This window comes from Brassica napus, chromosome A9 (assembly GCF_020379485.1).
Source record: "Brassica napus cultivar Da-Ae chromosome A9, Da-Ae, whole genome shotgun sequence".
Lineage (NCBI taxonomy): Eukaryota > Viridiplantae > Streptophyta > Magnoliopsida > Brassicales > Brassicaceae > Brassica > Brassica napus.
In genome coordinates this window covers 5233261-5256119 of record NC_063442.1, presented here as the reverse complement: position 1 = coordinate 5256119, position 22859 = coordinate 5233261, and the positions used below count along the sequence as shown (strand labels likewise).

The 22859-nt window shown below is 38.2% G+C and overlaps 4 protein-coding genes across 4 annotated transcripts; all 4 read right to left on the bottom strand.

Annotated features, from left to right (window-relative positions):
- Positions 1-725: 725 nt before the first annotated feature.
- Positions 726-5182, bottom strand: LOC106445935 (protein CROWDED NUCLEI 4). The gene is made up of 9 exons (XM_048739514.1): positions 4797-5182; positions 4236-4445; positions 3891-4144; positions 3543-3813; positions 3368-3451; positions 1590-3274; positions 1293-1521; positions 1031-1193; positions 726-943 (listed from the first exon to the last, which is right to left on the bottom strand). Exons 1-8 carry the CDS (start codon positions 5001-5003, stop codon positions 1095-1097), a joined length of 3039 nt encoding a protein of 1012 aa, XP_048595471.1. The 5' UTR covers positions 5004-5182; the 3' UTR covers positions 726-943; positions 1031-1094.
- A 691-nt stretch (positions 5183-5873) lies between these two features.
- On the bottom strand, positions 5874-7631 carry LOC106441242 (cysteine desulfurase, mitochondrial). Its single transcript, XM_048739516.1, has one exon. The coding sequence runs from the start codon at positions 7512-7514 to the stop codon at positions 6141-6143; it is 1374 nt and encodes a 457-aa protein (XP_048595473.1). The 5' UTR covers positions 7515-7631; the 3' UTR covers positions 5874-6140.
- A 739-nt stretch (positions 7632-8370) lies between these two features.
- Positions 8371-11930, bottom strand: LOC106441244 (LRR receptor-like serine/threonine-protein kinase HSL2). The gene is made up of 2 exons (XM_013883074.3): positions 9088-11930; positions 8371-8996 (listed from the first exon to the last, which is right to left on the bottom strand). The coding sequence occupies exons 1-2, from the start codon at positions 11675-11677 to the stop codon at positions 8617-8619; spliced, it is 2970 nt and encodes a 989-aa protein (XP_013738528.2). The 5' UTR covers positions 11678-11930; the 3' UTR covers positions 8371-8616.
- Positions 11931-18172: 6242 nt separating this feature from the next.
- On the bottom strand, positions 18173-20197 carry LOC106441245 (auxin-responsive protein IAA9). The gene is made up of 6 exons (XM_013883075.3): positions 19963-20197; positions 19142-19633; positions 18841-19067; positions 18611-18752; positions 18486-18547; positions 18173-18389 (listed from the first exon to the last, which is right to left on the bottom strand). Exons 2-6 carry the CDS (start codon positions 19603-19605, stop codon positions 18346-18348), a joined length of 939 nt encoding a protein of 312 aa, XP_013738529.2. The 5' UTR covers positions 19606-19633; positions 19963-20197; the 3' UTR covers positions 18173-18345.
- Positions 20198-22859: the final 2662 nt, after the last annotated feature.

Sequence of the window (22859 nt, the reverse complement as noted above, 5' to 3'; positions counted from 1 at the left end):
CCCTTAATGAATTTTATATATAATTAAAAATGAATTTTATTTTAATCATATAAAATTGATATGTTATATTAATATTAAATAATTGATTCTAAAATAATATAATAAAATTATCAAAAAAATTTAAAATAAAATAATTCTTATATATATTTTGTTGTTATCTGAAGACAATATTTTTATTATAAAAGTTAAAAAGAAACAAAAAATTATAATTAAATATTATTCAAGAAAAAATATTTATATAAAGATATTTTCTAAGATATGAGTGTTTAAAAAAATTTAACACGGGATGTTTAGAATACAGAATTATGCTTATGAGAGAGTGGCTCGGGAATGAGCTTCAAGATGGGTCGAATGGGCTCTGAAAATAGCTTTTTATTTTGACTCAAGCCCAGTCCGGATGACATGGCATCTTGGTTGGTTCATAATATTTTGTCCATGTGGCATGGCTTAGAAAGAAGGGATTTAGTCCAAAGAAGGGATTTAGTCCCTTTTATATAGTAGGATATTTCTCTTTTCGCCATTTAATTAAAGCTAATAACAATTAACTGCTAATTTATTTGTTGGGTATGTGTATGCCCATAAAATTCTGGGCTACGATAGAAAGAAACCCTATAATTTGGGCCGGGCCAGCCCACTTTCGTAGCTGGATATAGCGAATGTGACAGGCAGAGTAGAGACGTGCTGTGATGAGCTAAAAAGACATCATAAACACAAGACCAGACAAATAAAACCGAATTCAACTGGTCTTGAAACCGACAAGTGATGTTCTCAGACACACAATGCAGCACACGAAAAACCAACAAATCATACTCTCTTCTTCCTACCTACTTAACATACCACAACACTCTACTCGCTTGGAATCTCAGAGTTTTAAAAACCAATCAAATCCATTTACATACTCAAATCTTTATCTAAAGCAAACCCAAAAGGATCCATAGAGTTCCTGCATCAACAAACAAGAAGTTTTGTTAGCGAATTTGATGAGCTTTATCTCAAGTGTGGGGGTTGTTTGGTGAAGTCTGAGATGTACCTTATATGCATATATCTCCTGTCGCAGCTTTCTTCTTCCTAAAATTGTTATTCCTCAACCTGACTCATGTTACAATGCCACCATCCTCAGAATCCTTCTCCTCTCTGTTATCAGACTCAACTTCCTTCTGAGTCACTGTTTCTGGCACGTTTATCTCGGTGGTCTATAGCATAAGACAAGAGAGTATTCATTCGTTATGAAGTTTTCTGAAAATGTAATGAGAAACATTTTGCATTTGAGAGGGTGTGTGTCTGAAACATACCTGATTGCAATCACTATCTTGTTTCCTCTCCTCTACCATCTTTGTTCCTGCTTCAGAAGGATTTTCTGAGCAATCAATGTTTGTCACTTTGTTGATTACCTCTGTCTCACACGTTACTTTTGTGATCTTCACGGTTTCACTAATGACTACCATACCACTTGGTGTCTCGGCTTGGCTTGGTGGCAGTTCATGTTTGTCCTCAGGAACATTTCGAGGGCTTGAGATTACACTGAGAGAACAATGATTAAAGCTTTAATAATAAGAAAAATTGAATGTTATTAAGCAATCCGAATCTACCTCTCTGGATCAGCATCAGGAGATTTTTGGGTAACATCATGTTTCCTCTTTTTGTTACTGCTTGGCCCAGTAGAGTCATTTCCAGATGCGTTACCTCTTCTTTTCCTTCCGGCTTCAAGTCTTTCAACTGCAATGGACATCCCCTCGGTGTAAGCCTTCGATGAATCTAGCTTCATCTTTTCTGAAGGCAATCCTCTCTCTTCTTCATGATGATGCATTGGAGGTGATTTCTCTGGAGACTCTGGAGAAGTCTTGAATATCCGATTAGTGTATCGTTTAATCCATGATAATGGAGCGGCAGATGAAGGGCTTGAACCATGGTTTTGTCTTTCCATAGAAGAGTTGTTATAGCCATCTTCGCTATTACTCACAGTGCTGACTCCATTTTGCAACTCCACCTTCTGCTTCAGAGCAGAAACCTTTTCCCAGCTACGCTCCAAATTGGAGAGCTGCATTTTAGCCATGGACATGTCATCTAAAGCAACTTTCAGATTCTCCAACTTCTTCAGTTCTTCAATCTCATGTCGGATTTCTTCTCTTTCAGATCGAAGCATATGCCTTTGCTTCTCTAGTTTTTCTCTTTGAACCTTTAGCTCTTCAACCGAATCCTTCAGCTCAGCCCACTCTCTCTCCCTCCTCTCACGGTCCAGTTTGATCTCCAGCCTCTCGACATCCAACCTCTTTAGTTCCACTTGGACTTGTTCTAACTCTTTCTTCGCTGATTCCTTGAGGGACTGTATACGTTCCTCTTCCAACTTCTTCTCTTGCTCAAAAGCCTTTTCTCTCTCCCTCGAAGCATTCTCCAACTCTTCTCGTTTGTTCTCAATGCAATACTCCAGCTCTCGTTTCTGCGACTCAATACCCAACAAGAAGTCAGCACGTTCGCGCTGTATCTTGCTAAGCCACTCTGAATGCTCCTCCACCATTTTATTCATGAACTCTTCACGCTCTCGGTTAAGCGCCTCCACGTCGTTTTTGTGCTGATTCCTCAACGCATCCCTTTCCTCCCTGATGTTATCACGCTCGTCCTTGAGATACATTGAGAAAGCCTCCCTTTGACGAGTTATGTACTCGGCTTCTTTTCTCAACTCTTCCCTTTTCACATCAATGTGTTCCCACTCAGCTTCGAACTTAGCTTTCTCCACCTTCAATCTATCTGCTTCGACCAGCAGTTCATGCTTTTGACCCCTCAAATCATCTAACTCCTCCTTGAGGTTCAACTCCAGAATGGATAATTCACTTGTCTCGCTCTTCAATGCTTCAAGCTTTTCTGTTGCGGAGTCAACGCGTTTTCTCTTGTCTTCTAGTGATATCAAAGACTGCTGTAGATCTAAGTCTAATTTTCTAAGCCGATCCTTCTCATCCTCCAGCAGAGCTGTCTTACGGTTGATATCTTCCTCTAAAGCATTCAAATGCTTCTCTTTCTCGTTAAGATTATAAGACCTCTCCGTTATGTCCTTTTCTTTCTCTGCCAATGCCCTTGACTGAACTTCCAAGTCATGTTCCTTTTCACCAACAAGGTCTTCCCTCTGCCTGATATCAACCTCTCTTAGTTCCCAAGCCCGTCTCTTGCTCTCGATTTCATCTTCCACCGCTTTGTACTTGCTTTCCAACTCAGCTTCCACATCGGATTTTCTTTTCCTCAGGATAACCTCTTGATTTGCTAAGACCTTCTGAACCAGCTCCTGTGTATTGATAGTTTAAAAGCATTTTAACTCTTGCAAACTAAAGTATGAATGATAACTACAAAGTTCGTTAGAATGAACAAGTAAACTCACAGATTCTTTAGTGGCAATTTTTTCTTCAGCAACAAGCAGCTCTTGCTCTTTCTTACGTAGTGAAGATTCCCTTTCAGAGACAGCCTGTTATTGCAAGGGAACAAAACATAATGCTATAAGTTCTTTGGTTGACGTGTTAAGTAACAGTAGAAACAACAGATATGTGTATACAAACCTCTTCTCTTTTAGCAAGCGAAGCCAACTCGATCTCCAAATTGGATTTTCTGTCCTCAAAGGCTCTATGTTCCTCCTCAAATGTACTCTTTGCAGACTCTAACCCCTTTTGAAGTTCAGCTAGTTCTTGGGATCTGCTAAAAATGTGATCTTCTCGCTGGTTTAGTGAAGCTTGTGCATCCAATAATCTTTCATGCTCTTGCTGCAAGCTCTTTCGCCTCTCATTTAGAGTCTGTCGCTCAATAACGATCTCGCTCTCTCTTGTTTCAGACCTAAACCATAGAACGAATGAAAACAGCTTAATACCACAAATGCCCTATAGTCCAGTTAACAGAGACAGAAAACTTACTCAGACTTGAAAGATGCAAGACGGCGAGCAAGATCATCTTCACGGCTCTCAACTTCCTTCAATTTTCTCTCTGCAATCCGGTGATACCGGTTAGCTTCAGCCTGTAGAGCCTCAGCTGCGCGCATTTTTGCTTCAGCATCTGCAAATTTCTTGAGAGCATCCTCAATCATACTGTGACCTTCAGACAGTTTACTCTCCGCAGAAACTTTCGTCTCGGCACACTCTGCACGAATCTCATGCACAGTCTTCTCCAGCTGAGGACAAACAGAAGAAAACAAAATCAATTAAAAAAAATTGAAACAACCCTTTTTTGCTAGCTCTCAAAAGTTAAAAGGAAGGACTTACACTAGAGATACACTCTTTAGCAACCCCGACATCCTTCTTCAAGCTCTCTTCTCGTTTCTTGGCTTCAGCCAAGGCGGAGACATACGCAGACAGATCGCGCCTATGTGCAAGGTCGGCTTCATCAACAGAGGACTTAACCTCCTCATACTTGGACAGCAAATCGTCTTTCTCCATGATTAGAAGACCCATGTTGTGTTGGTAATCATACACCTAACATCCAAATCACGATCAACATAAATAAAAAACAATCTCAAAAAGAATCAAAGCTGAAAAGAGAAACAAAAATCGAGACTTTAAGACTTCCAAAAGCAAATCAATAACTCCAATAAACCAATTCTATACAATAAATATTCAACCTTGACCCACGAGCAACAAAACGAACGGTCCTGTAGTTACTTAGCCGGGAAAAATCAAATTCATATGAACTCAGAATTGAACTATTAGGCACAAGCTAATCCAGCCTTCCTTAATTTCTAGCCAAAAACACTCGCTAAAGCCTTAAACATTGTGTAATTCTACAAGAGATTAAATTAGGGAAGAATCGAAAATAAAAAAGTGAACCTCGGATTCGAGCTTGGCGATGTAAGCGATTAAGGCGGCTTTATCCCTCTTTTTGATGGATTGTTCATCGAATCCAGCTTCCTTGAGACGCTTCCACATGAATTCTTCGCTGATAGGGCTTTTCAAAACCCTAGAGCCAGGCGTAATCGCTAATCTGGTAGTTGCCGGTGTTCTCGGGACTCGCTCCGAGCTAGAAGAAGTCGCCATCGCCGTAACTAATCGAATCGATCTAGGATCAGAATCGCGACTGTAGTCTCTTCTCTCTCTCTCTCTATCTGAAGAAGAAGATACTCGGTCGCAGAGTAGTCTAGTCTCTCTCTCTCTCTCTCTCTCTTTCTTTTTTTTTTAGGTCAAAATGGTTTTATATTCAACTAGTCCAAAAAGTATCAGCGGAAGTAGCGTTTTAATTTAAAGGCTTTCACATATTCGTTTTAAGCGGCTAAATCCAACTTTTTTCAATAGGTGATTAAATATGGTAATTAAGATTATTCGACTCTTTCCACGACTATATATTAATTATAATTAAAATTTAGATTTTCGTAATTCACTCTAATCCATTGAATGTTTTCATACTATGCTGTCTTTCACTTTAGAAGATAAGTATAATGTATTTGAAATTAAAATATTGAGAGAATGATTCTTGAAGATCTCTTTTAGTAACTTGACAGATGTGTTTTTGAGTATAGCCAGCCCATATATCTTGTTCACTTTTTGTTTGGGAGTATTATTATAATATTGAGAGTTTACACGGTGGATCTATTCAAACCAGATGTTTTGCAATGGATCATCTAAGGGAGGACTGGGGTGATGGGGTCACGTTGAAGAGCTTTGTGAACAAGATCACTTTGCTCCTTAGAGACCAGGCGTGAGATCCTCTTGAATCTCTGTTTCCTCTAGACCCAAAGGTTCAAGCTTGGCCTTCATGTGCCCATTAACCAGTTAAGCAACAACAAACGCATGCTTTCTTGAATGGTTTACCCCGAGAATCCATCTAAGAAGCTATCAGTAAAGCTTAGCGAGTGGAACAGGACGTAGAACAGGTGCAGCATAGAAACTCAGAGTTTACTGCAGAGTATATACTTAGCACGAATAAGATATTAATAAATGGACCGTTACATTAAAGTTTTCGCCTTACTTATTCTGCAAGTCCAACATAGAAACTCAGAGTTTAGTTCGTGCTCTGGTTATTACAAAACCATATAACGACACTCTCTCACTTGGAATCTATCTAGAAAGCAAACATAGATAAATTACCAACATAACACAGTAACAACTCAGGATCAAATCATCCGGTACAACCGGAGACCCGAGCTTCCCTCTTGTACCGCACTGGTTTGAGCTGAATCAGTGCTGAGACCACTGTATGTTCTTGATATCGATACCTTCTTTAACCATCTCATAAAGCGGGCTCATCTCCCTCAACTTCTCAACTTGTTTAACCGTCAGCTCCACGGCTTTATCAATCTCTTCCTCCGTAGTAAACCTACCGATCCCAAACCTAATCGAAGTGTGAGCCATATCCTCATCCACACCCAAAGCTCTCAACACATAAGACGGCTCCAAACTCGCACTGGTACAAGCACTTCCACTAGACACCGCAACTTCCTTCAAACCCATCAACAAACTCTCTCCTTCAACATAAGCAAACGACAGATTCAAATTCCCAGCATACCGACTCTCCAACGAACCGTTCACCACAACACCATCAAGCTTCTCTCTAACCCCATTCAACAACCTCTCCTGCAACCTCTTAATCCACTTCTCATCATACTCCATCTCCTTCATCGCCAACTCACAAGCAACCCCAAACCCAACAACCTGCTGCGTAGCCAACGTCCCGCTCCTAAGCCCCCTCTCTTGCCCTCCACCGTTCATCAAAGGCTCGAGCCTCACCCTCGGCCTCCTTCTCACATACATAGCACCAACACCTTTCGGTCCATAGATCTTGTGCCCACTCATCGACATGAAACTAACGTTCCACTTCTCAACATCAACAGGTATCTTCCCTATAGCTTGAGCAGCATCGGTATGAAACGGAATCTTATGCTCCTTACAAATCCTACCAATCTCCTCCATAGGTTGCACCACGCCAATCTCATTGTTCACAGCCATAACCGAAACTAAACCGGTATCCGGTCTAATCGCCTCTCTCAACATCTCTAAATCAACTAAACCGTCGGTTTTAACCGGCAAGTACGTTACCTCGAACCCCTCCTGCTGCAAATGCCTGCACGAATCGAGAACGCACTTGTGCTCAGTCTGCGTGGTGATCACGTGCCTCTTCTTGTCCTTGTAGAAGTGCATCACGCCCTTCACCACCGTGTTGTTCGCCTCCGTGGCGCCGGATAAGAACACGATCTCCTTCGGCGAGGCGCCGATGAGCTTCGCGACCTGGATTCGAGCCACCTCGACGGCGTTCTCCGCCTCCCAGCCGTAGAGATGCGTGCGCGAGTGGGGGTTCCCGTAGTCGTAGATGGAGGAGGCGTTCATCGCGTCGAAGACTCTGGGGTCGAGCGGGGTCGTCGACTGCATATCGAGGTAGAGAGGCCTGCCTGAGATTCGAACTCCTTTCATCACGATCGCGTGTTCGTCGCCTGGGTAGGGTTCGGACGCCGTCGCGGCGGAGGTGGTGGACAAGTGGTGGCGTCGGGAGACTGCGCCGCCGAGTGGTTTCGTTAGAGATCGGCGGAGGGTGGAGAAGATAGCCTTAGACGCCATTTTTTTTTTCTCCAATTGTTGCGTTGTTTCTCTTCTCTTCGATTTGCTTCTTCAATGCTTATCGGATGTGAGCGTCACTGGCGGTTTCGTGACAGAGGCGACGTGGTCGTCTCTGGAGCCCTAAATTGAAAGAAGAAGGCTTGTGGATATCTAATGGGCCAAATGTTACTGACCAATACCATATTCTTTGGCCCAAGAGTTTTTTTAGTTTGTTTTTCATAATTAATTATTTGTTCTGAACTTTTGAAAATGACATAAATTTAATTGTTTATATTGAGACTTGTTATAGATTCATATGTTATTCAGCTTTGACATTGGTGTGTCTTGTTCAATGTGATTTGTATTCATTTATAAACTATGAGATTGTGTTTTTCTTTTATTGTACTTTTATTTAGTTTATTTGGTAAAGTAGACTGTAAAGTATTAAAGGTTTAAGTTTACCTGTGAGTTTTATTAAATTATTTTATGAATATTTTGTTATAAAGTTTATTTTAATGTTCAGATTTTTTATTGAAATTTTGAAAAACAAATACATTATTTACACAAACAAAAAAATGAAACCAAGTTGAAAAAATGAACTCAATTTTTACATGAATCTTTGATAAGATTATTGGACCAAAAGAAGCTTCCATATCTTTAGATTAAAATCATTGAAACTTTTGATTAATTTAGATAAAACGAGCAAGAGTAGAAGGTATTAACAATTCAAAGACATCAGACTTTGTCTTGAATGCAGGTCTTGGAATAAAGTTGAGCGTAGATCCCTCTTGAAGCAAAAGCAAAAGCAAAAACACTCTTGATGGTGATGCAAAATGTTTTTGGAGCATGAGTTACACCAATGTTTATCCGAAGAGGATTGGTACATAAATCTGCCTCATATATTGGTTTATCGAGAACATCAACAATGATATTGTCTTTTAGACTATTAAATTTTAAGTTTGCAAAATCTTATAGCTTAGTCCATGCTTCTTAATCTTTAAATTAACAAAAAAAAAAAAAGATAACTAGCTATTTAAGTTTTAAAAATTAGTTTTCCAATAGCCCACCTATGACTAAGTAACGATCTTAGTATTAAAACCAGATGAAGAAAACGAACACCGTCTCACTCAAGTGGCTTCTTCTCTTTGAGCAGCTCTACTACTTTCCTCATAGTCGGCCTACTTATCGGAAACGACGACGTGCAAAGCAGCGCAATCTCAAAAACTTTCTCTACCTCTCCATACTCCCCCCTAGAAAGTTCCATCTTTGGATCCACAAGCTTACTAAGATCTCGACAATTTCCAGGTGAATCTTGATTCATAGCTTTGTCTTCAGGTGATGGAGAAGAGTAAGACAAAGCTGACTCCATTGCAAACTTAACAATGTCTTTATTCTCCCCAAACGACGAATCATTTGGTCTTTTACTCGTAATCAACTCAAGTAACACGACACCAAAACTATACACATCGCTCTTCTCATTCACTCTCGACGTATAACCATATTCTGCATGTGCAATCACAACAACAGAATAAAAATAACATTAATAAATATTTGGTTTTCCGGTTTATTTCGGTTTAGCATTTAGAATTCGAACCTGGAGCAATGTAGCCGTAGGATCCAGCAACACAAGACATAGGAGAAACATCCGAGACACCATTATTGACTTCTCTTCTCAACGGTTTAGCTAAACCGAAATCAGCAACACGTGGCTTCATCTCATGGTCCAACAATATATTATTGCTTTTGACGTCACGGTGAACAATCGCCGGAACAGAGTCATGATGTAGATAAGCAAGTCCTTGAGCTGCACCAAGCGCGATCGAAAACCGTGTCGTCCAATCAAGCGGAGAAACGGCACGATGTTCTTTCTCTGAATGCAAAACGTCGCCCAAGCTGCCGTTTTCCATATACTCGTACACTAAAAACCGAAACTCCTCGCCGCTGCAACACATGAGAAGCTTCACTATGTTACCATGTCTGACCCGACCCAGAATCTCTACCTCGGATCTGAAAACCGATTCGGATTCGGGTTTTTGACCCGGTCCACCCCAAAGTTTCTTCACCGCGAGCGTTTGGCCTGACTTTAGTGTCACTCTGTAAACCAAACCCGACCCGCCCGACCCGATTATGTTATCTTCTGTTAATTGCGGGTATATGTCTTCCTCTGTGAACCCGATCCGCTGGAAAATGGTTACTTTATCGGTCCGGTTCGGTTTTCTCTGGAATAACGGTTTGGTTTTGATAAAAAGCCAAACCAAAGCTCCGATTAGTGCAACGATGCAAACGACGGAGATAACCAGGATAAACCGGGGCTCGGGTTTGGATCGGCAAGGTCGAATCGGATCCATATCCGGAGCACAGAGTCCCGGGTTACCCAAAAAACTCGGTAGAAAAACATCTTGTTGAAAACCAGAAGGTATCTTCCCGGAGAGTTTGTTATCGGAGACGTTGAACAGATTCAGCTTCAGCTTCAACAACTCCGCCGGGATCTCACCGGAGAGTTGGTTGTTGGAGAGATCCAGATAGTTCAAAACCGGTAACTCACCGAGCTCCGGTGGAATTTCGCCGCGGAGACGGTTATCGGAGAGATTCAACTCCGTTAACTTGGCGCATGAACTCACCGAACTCGGGATCTCGCCGTCGAGCATGTTCTCCTGCATCTCCACTCTCTCCAGATTCTTCAATCTGTTAATGCAAGAGGGAATAGATCCTGAGAAACGGTTACGGCTGAGATCGACGTCCCTGAGTCCTCCGAGATCACAGATTCTCGCCGGAATCGCACCGGAGAAGTTGTTTCCGGAGATCTCGAGCTGAGAGAGCCGACGAGCTTTGGATATCGACAGAGGAATCGAACCTTCTAATCGGTTGTTAGATAGCTCGAGACGAGTGAGAGGAAGCTCCCAAAACCTAACCGGAACTTCGCCGGAGAGTTTGTTATCCGCCATTCTAATATAATTAAGCGTGTCGCACTCACCGTACGTTTCCGGAATCTCCCCGCTTAACTGATTGCTGAAAATGATTAGCTTTTCAAGTTTCTTCCCGTAGCATAGATACGGAGGCAACTCACCGGAGAATCTGTTAGTCGAGACGTCGAACTCAGTTAAACCGGAGAATTTACCGAAACTCGTAGGTAAACTCCCGGTGAAACTGTTGTTAAAGATCTTGAAATCAACGAGATTAGGATTCAAAGCAATGCCACGTGGCAATTCACCGGTGAATAAATTATCATTCAGATGGAAAGAAACGACCTGGAGAGCGGCGATCGTCTCAGGCAACTCACCGGAGAGATTATTCTGCGAAACGTCGAAATTCCTCATAGCCGTTAAGTTTCCGATACTCTCCGGCAATTTTCCCGATAGCTGATTTATGTAGAGCACCATTTGATAAATCGATTTTAGCTTTCCGATGCTCTCCGGTATCTCTCCGGAGAGACCGTTCTGAGCTAAATCGAGATTCACCAGGGAAACCAGATTCCCGATCGAATCAGGAATCTCTCCGACGATGTTCGAGTTTGTTAGCCGGAGATAAGTCATCTTCGTCAAGTTCCCAAACGTCGACGGAATCGGACCAGGCTCGAACTGAACGTACGCGAGCTCGAGGCGAGTCAACTCGGTCAGGTTACCCAAGAACGCCGGAACGATTCCGGCGAGCGAGTTGCCGTTGAGATTCAAAGCTTGCAGAGATGTAAGCTTTCCGTAGCTTTCGGGGATCTCGCCGGAGAAAAAGTTGGACTCCAGTTCGAGAACGCGTAGGTTACGAAACTCCGGCGAAAACTCCGGTAAGTTCCCGGAGAAGCTGTTTTCTGTGAGGATCAGGACGTGGATTCGAGAGCATAGTGAGAGAGGAGATGAATCTATCGTACCGTTGAGATTGTTTTTAGAAAGAGTGATGTTGATGAGCGTACGTATACGGCAGAACCCGTACGGGAACCCACCGGAGATTCCGTAGTCGGAGAGATCTATTGCCGTGACGGCGCCGTTTTTGGAGTCGCATGTGATTCCAGTCCAGTTACAGGGATTCCGGTTATCTCCGGTTATGACCCAATCATTTAACTTTCCTTCCGGGTCAGAAAGTCTGCTGGTTTTGACTCTGCTCAGTATCTCAGCGTCTCCGTTGGAAGAAGCTTGGAGAACGCATGAAAGAACAAGTAACAAGAAGAGAGAAGTAGTAATGGTGGTGGTCATCGTTTTGGGGAAGAGAGAGTTAAGAATGTGAGAATATGTTCATGAAGTTTTCATGGGGTTTTTGATGGGGTAGAAAGTTAAGTAACGTTTAGAGATTTGTAATCTTCTATTTAAAGATGAAGGGACTTAAAGGTTTACTAATGGCATTTGTTTTGTTTTCTCTCTTTTGTTTCACATGGGAAGTAGGGCTAAGTCTAGTGACAGTTTTTTTGTTGGGCTTTCAAGTGGCTGGAGTCCAAACATATGTTGAAAAAGGAATCTACAATAACGCTATTTAAACAAAATTTGGTGGACCTAACATAAATTATGTATAGTAAAATTGACTAATGTAGAAAAAATGATTTGATCATACGTTTACTACAAAACTGGTATTTATATGGAGATTAAGCCAATGAAAAAAACTAGTTTTGTCGAAATTAATACTCTATGGAAACGAAACAAATCTGCAACAAAAAATTGCTTATATATGTATATTTTGATGGAAAATGAATTATTGTCATTATTTAAGAGATACTATGATTATTAGAAAATAGAAACATAACGGCAAATTTGTGAAGAAAGAGAAGTGTGAGCAACGCATGAGCTCAAATGTCAAAATCTCCTTTTGGGTAACGGACAAGAGAAGTGGAGGGAAAGAATGTGAGAGTGAGTTTTAAATCTACTTTATGTATTTCTGTTTCCCACAACAGAAACAGAAAGAATATAGCGACATATGAAGTAAAACCGAAAGTATGTATTATGTATAAAAGCACGTAAGTTCGCACCAAGAACCTAAAAATAGATCATACTGTAACGTGGACGTTAACTAACTATAACCAATTGGTTTTAGTCGTTGCGAATTTTCAACACCAGAGTTGGATATTACTACTAGATATGGATGTTTTGGCCTTCTTGTGTTTGTTTTAATGCTCTTAGATTTGCGTTTACGTATCAACAAAAATTATACTTCATAAGAATCCATAATGTTTACGTTTGGCATTTCCTTTTTTGTGTTCTAACTTTTCTTTGCGAGGTGCGTATAATACAATTATAAAATGGTCTCAGTGACTTAAAACATTTGTGGTTTATTCAAATGAAAAAAAATATTATATTAAGCCTAACTATATATTTTAAGAGAAACTTAAAACCAAATAGCCCAGTAGCATTGACTTAGGGATGGTAAGTGAATCTTAGATAGTTAGAAAGGTAAATGAATGCATGGAGAACAGGGATGTTAGGTGATGTGTGTAGACTTTGTAATCAACTCTTCTTTGGTGGTCTTCAGTTAGGCGCAGTTAATGTCTAATCTGAGATAAATAATTTAACAGTGTAACGAGACTTCTTTGCAATTTTGCTCCATCTCTCTCAACTACTCGAGGAGAAACTAGAACCAGATTGACATAGGATTCCTCGGAATCTGAGGCTTCTTCTTAATTAGCATTCAATTATGAATTCTAAACTACCACCAATTCATCTAATTATTTTCGCTTTGGAATATGCAATCGCCGTGAAGACTCTTCTGTCTGAATCTAGTGTTCTGCGTTTCTCTTTCCCAAAAACAAATTTAAAATTTATCACTGGTCATTACAAGAAGTACATTCACTGTCCACAAGAAAGAAACAAACAATTACCAATAGATGGTGCATTATTTAACGATAATCTTTTTATTATCATTCATATACTGGATTCTGTTGAATGAGCAAGAGTAAATTTAGTTAGGAAAAAAAGGTTGTGGTGCGAATTTTAAAATTTTGAAGAGAACATAATAAGAATGTATAGTTTGTGGGTTTCTAAGTATAAGACCATAACTTTAGATGGTTGTTGAACTGCTCGCTCCTGTCTCTTTTCTCACCTTCTTATCCACCACACTCTCCTCCCACTTGTGTGTTGTGTCGCTTTTTATGCAAGTTAAATTATTTTACGAGAAATGATGCGTGTATTCTCTCTAACAACGTTACTCTGTATAATAAGTATATTACTAACTGAAGTGGCAATGCTCAAGGTCGACCTCAAGAAAGCTTTCGATTCCGTCAGATGGGATTTTGTGCTGGCAGCCCTAAGGGCGTTGGATATCCCACTTCAGTTCATCGAATGGATATCGGAATGTATCTGCTCACCGTCTTTCACAATCTCAATCAATGGGAAGGCTGAGGGAAACTTCAGAAGTTCAAGGGGTCTGAGGCAGGGCGATCCATTGTCCCCTTATCTCTTCGTACTTGCCATGGAAGTCTTCTCAAACCTGCTCCTCTCAAGGTTTGAAGCAGGCTATATTCACTATCACCCAAGGACGGCTGAGCTGAAGGTAACACACCTAATGTTTGCAGATGATGTCATGATATTCTTTGATGGTGGGAGCTCCTCTTTACACGGGGTTAGTGAGGCCTTGGAAGACTTCGCTTCATGGTCAGGTCTGAGAATAAACGCGACAAAGACTCAGCTCTTTACTGCAGGAGTAAATCAAATTGAAGCTAGCGCTATGGAAAGCTTCGGGTTCACTGCTGGTTCCTTACCAATCCGTTATCTTGGTCTCCCTCTTATGTCCAGGAAGCTAAAGATATCAGAATATGAGCCTCTACTTGACAAATTAAACAGAAAATTCAGATCATGGACAGTGAGATCCCTATCTTTTGCAGGAAGAGCACAGCTATTGGCTTCAGTTATTATGGGAATAATTAATTTTTGGATCTCAACTTTTGTTCTTCCTAAGGGATGCATCCGTTTGATCGAATCTATGTGCGCAAGGTTTCTTTGGTCAGGAGATATGGATCGGAGAGGGCAAGCGAAAGTATCTTGGGCTACTGTATGCCTTCCAAAAGCAGAAGGAGGTCTAGGCTTAAGGAGCTTAACAGCTTGGAACACAACCCTGTGTCTGCGCTACATCTGGTTACTGTTCTCAGAAAAAGTTTCCCTATGGTCCTCTTGGCACAGATTTCACAGCCTGAGCCACAATTGTTTCTGGACTATTCAAGCTTCTGACGCTGATTCTTGGATGTGGAAATCTCTCCTGAAGCTGCGCCCTTTAGCTGAAAGATTCATTAAATGTGAAGTGGGCAATGGTCTAAAGGCTATTTTCTGGAATGATTGTTGGACTCCTCTAGGTTCATTAATAAAATGTTTGGGTGATGATGGTCCAAGAAGATTGCGTATACCTTTGCACTCCTCTGTGGCAGAAGCTTGTTCTGAAGATTCTTGGAACCTACCACACCCTAGATCAGAAAATGAGGTCATACTACATGCTCATCTTACCACGGTTGCTCCTCCGGTCCCTACAAGCAGCGCAGACAAGTTTTTCTGGACAGTCGATGGTATAAAGCTCAGCAAATTCTCAGCGCCGAAAACTTGGCAACAATGTAGGCCGCGTGAACCTCCTAAGGAATGGTCGAAACTGATATGGTTCTCAGGATGTGTTCCAAAGCATGCTTTCAACATGTGGATTGCTCAACTCGACAGGATGCCTGTGAGAACCCGTTTGGAACGATGGGGGGTCACCGACGCCACCAACTGTCCTGTCTGTTTGTTTGGAATAGAAACCCGTGATCACATCCTTCTCACCTGTGGCTACAGCTCTGAAATATGGAGGTATGTTCTCCCAAGATTGGAGTCCCCAAATGTGTGCTTTATGAACTGGACCGAACTTCTCTCATGGATAAAGGCACCATCCCGAGGAAATTTCTGCACTTTGAAGAAAATTGTTACCCAATCTACTCTCTACCACATCTGGCGTCAGAGAAATAATATCCTCCATAACCGAGTTCTTATCCCTCCGGACACGGTTTTCAGGATTATTGATCGAGAGGTGAGAAATATTCTCTTAGGAAGGAGGGGACGGAGAGCATACAACACTCTCTTGTCTTCTTGGCTTAAGTTTGAGTAAACTCTGTTCTAGAAATCTGTAAAACCCTCTGTAATACTTCCTTGTTTTTCCTTTTTTTGCCTTGGAAGTGTTGTCTTTAGGATTCTAACTTTGTAAGATCCTTTTTTCATTTTATATGATATTAACGTTTTAGCAAAAAAAAAAAAAAAAAAAGTATATTACTAATTAAGAATTTAATTATTATCACAAACAAATGAACCACAAAAAACTCGATTCTTTACCCCAGAAGAAAATATAATAATTCTAAATAATAGCCGAACAGAATACCTTTCTCATTTGTAGGACACTCAGTCACTCACATCACATTCCTAAGACTGACATGATGACACTGAGGGTGTTTTCACTATTTTACTTTCTCGTTTTATTGGGCTTTGTCTTTGAAAAGTATAGCCCAATAGTTATCTAGTGATATTTCTCTCAGAGGCCCAATCCAAGTGGTTCTTCCAAGTCCTAATAACACAAAACATTAACGCTACACTTCCAAACACCTTCAATGTTAAAATAAAAATACATTTCAACTGTACAAAGATAACTAGCTTAAGATTCGCGCAATTACTTGAAATGAATGTTATATATAAAAATAATTTTTATCTATTATTATTTATTTGTATTCATTTACGTAGAAATTGTTAGCCAAAAACTTCCGTCAATGAACATGAGAAAGAGGCAAACACATAAATAAAAACAATACATCTTGTTTATAACGATATTTTTTTAGTAATAAATCAAAACAATCATTTTATTTATTTTATATGATATATAACTAAATTTCAATGATATGGACATGGATATATAATATATTTTAGTATAAATATTTATTATTGAGAATTCATACTAATGTGATAAACACAAAATTTCTAATGTGCGATTTTTTAATGCAAATTTCAAAATTTAAATATTAAAGTTTCAATACTTTTCTAACATAAATTGAGAAATTATCATATTTAAGTAATTTTCTATGTTATATAGTTTAAAATTAAACTATATAAATATATAATATAAATGTCTAGTAAATGAGATTTCATATTCATATGATTTATTATAATTAGTATTATGTTATTACCAAAAAAAGTTAAACCATTGATCACAAAATTTTAGTGTGAGACATTTAACGATTTTTACTAATTTATAGTCGTTTTAGAAATTCAAAATGTTACATATAAGAAAAAAAATTATATGGTTAGTGTGGTTGTTAATATCTTTTAATAATATAAAATTAAACAAAAAGAGCTAAGATACAAAAATTATTATCAAATATTTATTATTCATAATCATTAATTGTTATATATACGCTAACCATATTAAACAATTCTGTAGATTTTATTTAAAGAAAGTGCGAGAATATCCTTTCGTACACTGTTTATCAAATTAATAGTTAATTTAATAAAAAATATAATACAAGTTAAGATGGAACAACCTATTTTTTAAAAAAAAATTAAATTCATTATCACACATGGCTACAAAACAATGTTATAATGTTTTTCAATTAATATATAAATGATTCCTCTTTTCTGATAGATTACATCTTACTAGCTCCTCCATCAGCTTTATTCGGCCCAGCATGTTGTTTCACTTCTTTTTGCATGAAGAATATGTATGCCTTCATCGGTCTCTATGGGGTTTTGGCAAGTACTTGAGATTCATTTTGTTATTCATCTCATGAACCTCTTTTTCTGCTGTGTATAAAACTTTCTAAGTGGATTATGTTTGTATGTTTGTTTGCAGGGATATTTATGAATAGTGTGGACTGGTATAATGAAGAGAGTGAAGATGATGAGGTTGACGAGGAAGAGAAACTGGAAACCAAAGCAGACAATTCTTCTGTTTGAAGGCATTATTTCTTCTACATAGGGCTGGACACGGATCAGATATCCGGGTTTTTGAAAGTATTTGTGATTTGCCTCGTATGTTACGGATATCTAATTTTTCGATTTGCTTTGATTTGAAAAAATACGGATATCCGGATAAATAGATATTTGCGGATATTTACGAATACTTACGAATATCTCATCCGCTTTGATTAATACAAATAATCTTAAAAATTAATACAAATTTATTTTTTAATATATTGTTTTGCATGATATACAAAATAAAAACTAAAAGAAATAGTAAAACTACATATTTTGTAAATTTTAAACTTAGTTAACAATTATAATAACACAAAACTTAAGAAAAAAGTTATAATTGTGTTATAATTTTTTTCTCTTTCTTTTTTATGTAATACTTTTATATAAGTAATAATGTGAATAGAATTTTTCAAATCATATGTTATAATAATAATTATACAAACTTATACATTTAAAACATTAAGTATAATCAAGATGTATATATATTTATATATTTCCGGATCAGAGCGGATATCCGCTTTCCAAAATTTTGTTATTTGTGATTTGCTTCGATTCTAACGGATATTGATTTTTAGTATTTGCTTTGCTTCGAAAGTTTACGGATATCCAGAAATTTCGGATCGAATCGAGACGAATAACGAATCGAATCAAATTTAACAGATAAAATATCCAACCCTACTTCTGCAATATCAAAACAAAACGATAACCGATCCAAAGGAAAGAAGGCGAAAAGCAAAACCAGACTCTAGAAGCAGAAATAACAACCAGTTACGTGTAGGTTCGAACAAACCAAACAGCCACAACATCAAAATAGATCATTTTCAATTCTTCTTCATTTCATTACAAACGTAGCCTTTTTATGTTTTCTTCATAATCTCAGAAACTAAAAACACCACCAAAAGGGATAATCTCAATTGCACATATTTTGTATAGTTAGAAAGCTATTTTGTCATTTTTTCCCCAGTCTTTTAAGCTCTCATCTTCGATTTCTCCATTGCTCTCGGAGCTGCAGCTGCAAAGATCACAACATCGAATACAATTAAAACATTTCAGAATCACACATAACCAAACTCATGAGACAGTTCTTCCTGCCGTTTGTGAAACTTACCTAACCCAATGGCATCAGCGCCTTTCATTATCTTCAGCTTCTTGCACACATCAATAAACATCCTGTGCATGATCATACGTTAGAATCTGACAAGAGTAAAGAGATCTTTAAAAAAGGAAATGTACTCCCATGGAACATCTCCAACAAGCATCCAGTCACCATCCTTGTCCTCATAGGTGAGTACATAGTCTTTTCCATTCAGAAAATCCTTGAGTTTGGTCTCTCTGAGCATATCCTTCCCTGCAGCTCCATTAGATCCGCATTGACCTACCATCAACTCAACCAAGATTGAAAGAGTTTTTCTAACAAGGAAGCTTGCAATAACACATCATTAGCAATCACAGAAACATCTCACCGAGAGTGAAAGTTGTGAACATTTTCTCCAAGGCTGAAGAAAGCTCCCCGTAGTTACCGTAGCTCCTCAGGTCAACTTTCCTCAGATAAGGAGCGCCATCCATACTGACCTTCACGAAGAGGGCCGCGGAACCTGGCTTCCCATCAACTTCATCACTGTTCTTACAAGTTGTGGCCAGTGTGTTCTTCCTGTAGGATCTCACTGGAGGCCAACCGACAATCTGTGCCCTGAAAATGTTAACAAAAAAAAAACCCATCAGCTCAAATTCAAGCAAATGATCCTACTACAATCTAATCATTACTTGGCTGCAGGTGGACTAGAGCTATTGTTTGTAGTGCTCAACTGTCCCTTGGGTATGTTTGTTGTCACTTCCTTCTTTACAACAGATTGGTTAGCTACAGCTTCAGGAAACATCCAGTTTTTCTCAGTATAGACTGTATCAGAGAACCCTCTTTTGTTCTTGTGTGAAGACGAGCAAATCTCATCTTTAGAAGGAAGCAAAGGAAAGAATGGCTTCTCATCAAGCTTTGTCTCTCTAGCATGAGACTGTGATCCAGGTAGACCAAGTGTCAGCTCCGTAGCCTTGAGGCTGATAGTGCCTTTGTCATCTTCACCACAAGATAGAGTTGAGCTCTCAACAGAGGAGGAATCAGAGAGACCAAAGTAGTTATGCACTTTCAGTCCTCCTCCTTTAGAGATGCAGTTGCTAGTAGGTGATGAACTAGCTAAAGAGACATTGCTCTGTAGCTCCTCTTCTGATAACATTTGGAGGATACTTAGTTTGTTATTTCAACTGCCAAAAAAAAAAACTCAGCCACGTCATCAAGAAGACAAAAAAAAAACTCTAAATCTCATAATATCAAAATTAGGTTTTGAGAATTAGATTGCGTTTTAAGCTGCACACGTGGCAACTAGATAGTTTGTTGAAGTCAACTCACAAAGTCAGTTACGTTCTTCTTCTAAAGCTGATCTTAGATTTCACCTTCTACGAATCTATAACAGTTACTAGTAGAGTCTATGTGTGACAAGCTATAACAGTAACTACCAACACACTAACATCAACGAAACGAAGCTCGATTTCCAGATTCTGAAACATCTAAGAAGAGATAAGAAATGATTTACCTACGAAACTCACGAAGAAGAAGACGATCGATTAGAGACATATACTAGTAGAGAAGACGAACAGCAACGAGAGAGAGAGAGAGGTGTGTGTCAAGGTCCTTCCATTAAAGCACAAAAGCTTTATTATCATTCATCACCCAAAAACTCGAAGCAGAGATGAATAATTAATTAAATAACTTAAAAGGAAGTGGCAGAATTGTAAATAAGTGGAGAAAGCTGAGTATTTTTGTTTACGGTTTTGGATTCTGATCCGACGGTTTAGATCTAATCTAGACGAGAAATCTAGATCGTTCGATCTGAGGTAATGTAATTTAAACCGTTGATAAAATTTGTCACTTTCTGGCTTCATCAGAAAAGGGATGGTTGTCTGCAAATATTAAATACCTATAATGTTATCTGCCTGTTATGACTAATATACCCTTTCTGTGAGGATTAAGAAATGAAGTTTGAAGGGTGGAGTGGTAATTAGATGGTGACGAAAAGAGGAGTGAGAGGGGACAGGAAAGGCGCATTTCAAGTCGGTTTGCCGGGTGCTGAACGGGACATATAACCTCCACTTTCTTCTCTCTCTCCCTCTACTTTAATCTAATTAATTAACTTTCTTAATCCTTTATGATTATCTTTCCTTCTTTTCATTTATGATTAATTTAATTCTTCTACCTTCCTAATTTCTTTAACTTTAATTATAGCACTTCCTTATCCTCTTTTATTTTTTGTACTTGTATTGGCCCAGCTAGATGGGATCCAATAGACAAAATGTTAGTCACCCAAACTTTGAAAATTTTCATTTTGCGTTTTGTATTTTCTTAACCTTTAATTCATTTTTAGTTTTTCTAGTGAATAGTGATCATGAAGAAGCTGGTCACTAACCAGACAGGAGAGAGCTCTCACTGCTTAATATACATATTTGATAATCAAATTATAACTAAAACAGTGAGAGCCGGACGAATCCCCCATGATAAAATAATATATATCAACTGGAATAAGTTATGGACTCTATCTAACCTTCAATATTTAATTTTAAAAATCAATCAAAATTCTACATAAATTTAGAAGTCTTGCAACATTTATACTCTTTGAAAGACGACCTGGTAAATATGGGAGATCCAAAATGCGTTAAAATTCAGTTTCAAAAAAAAAGTACGCTAAAATTTTCTCTTAAGTTCTAAAGTCAATCATCTTTCTTATTTACTAATGATTTTGTTGTTATTGTATACTCTTTCGTCCATATAAAGATTACTTCGATATTTGAATTTCTAAGGAGTTATAGCTTTTTGAAGTATTCTTATCTTAATACGAAATTATAAAAAATGAGAAATCTCTAAAATTACTTTTTTTTTTAAACAAATTTTTAACATTTCTCTATTGCTAACAAGGTAGTATAAAACAATGATTTAGTAGACGAGTTTGCTGAGAATACTCAAGCATTTCACTATCTTGTTATCATATTCATTATATTTTTCATTATCTACCGTTATAAGATTTGATGGTTAATGTAAACTATAGTATGATGTTTGCAAATAAATAATTTTGTTGTAGTTACCGACGGATTTTAAAGTAGATAAATGTGAAAAGGAAGGTAATGGATTGGGGAAGAGAGCATAATAATAACAGGTGGTAAAACACGCATGGGAAGCAAAAGATCTGGCCATTGGATTTGAATAGCAGGAGGCATGTATCCATCCATCATGAGTTTCTTTGACTGTCTCTAATCATCACTCTTCCGTACCACTCATATTTTATCTTATTTACCCTTCTAACTTTATTTTCTTTTACGAAAGATGCCAATTAAAAGACCATAAACATCTCAAAATTAAATATCCAAATCATTATGCACGAAGTGAATGTAAAAAGACTTTAGGCACTGTCAAAAAGTGTGAAAAATAGAGGAAGTAGATCATTTATTTCTTTACAATCCTCCATAAGAGCTCTACAAATTAAATAGTGATTAGTAAAAAAATCACAATAACAATACTGATAAATATTACAAAAATGAAAAAGTAAACATTACATCAGATTAGCAGTGTGAGTACCAATAATACGGTTTGAGACAAGACAATGAGACACACAGTTGCGTTTGTCCTTCCTTCACGCTTATTTTTATTAGTCTTTGATTAATGATGATGAAATACTTACAGTTAATTAAACTAATTTTCTATTTGTTGATCAATATTAGGAGGAGATATACGACAAGACACGTTAGACTGTTACTTGGGCCCAGACTTGTATACCACCACACAAGCATATAAAGTATAACTACCTTGAGGCCTTGTTTTCATTCTCACATATTAAAACATAGGCCCATAAACTATCTCCTTATTAATAGAGCAAGAGCACAAAGCCCATTTATTTAGTATACTTGGCTCTCTGTTCGCAATGCACGTAAGATATTCGCCTTCGTTAGCCAAGTCAATGTTGCTGTCAATGTTTATATTTTACATGACCCTTTGATTTGATAATTGTTTAACTATATAATCACTAAACGAGTATTTAATTATTTATCATATTGTTATATGTTTTGTCGTCTTATAATACGGTCAAACACTAAGCTATTTAAATCGGATATACACAATAAAATAAAAAAGTTTCTTTTTGGTTGATTTAATCCTCTGCTATGCCTTTCTGCTTTTGCATCTTCAAGGGACTCCATTATGCTGTTCATTCTACCAATTACCCTGTTTTTTACTTTCTTTTTGCCAGGGTGTTGTGTTGTATAGATTAGTCTCTTTTGTAAGAAACAATCTCTATCTTATATGATAATTATCATTCTTAGCAAAAAATAAAAAACAAAATAAAAAGTTAGTCTGGGAATTAGTAAGAAACAATGCAGGTATGTAACAGAGCGTGATCATGATGAATGTATGGGAGGACCATTAGAATAGTTTTGACCAATATCA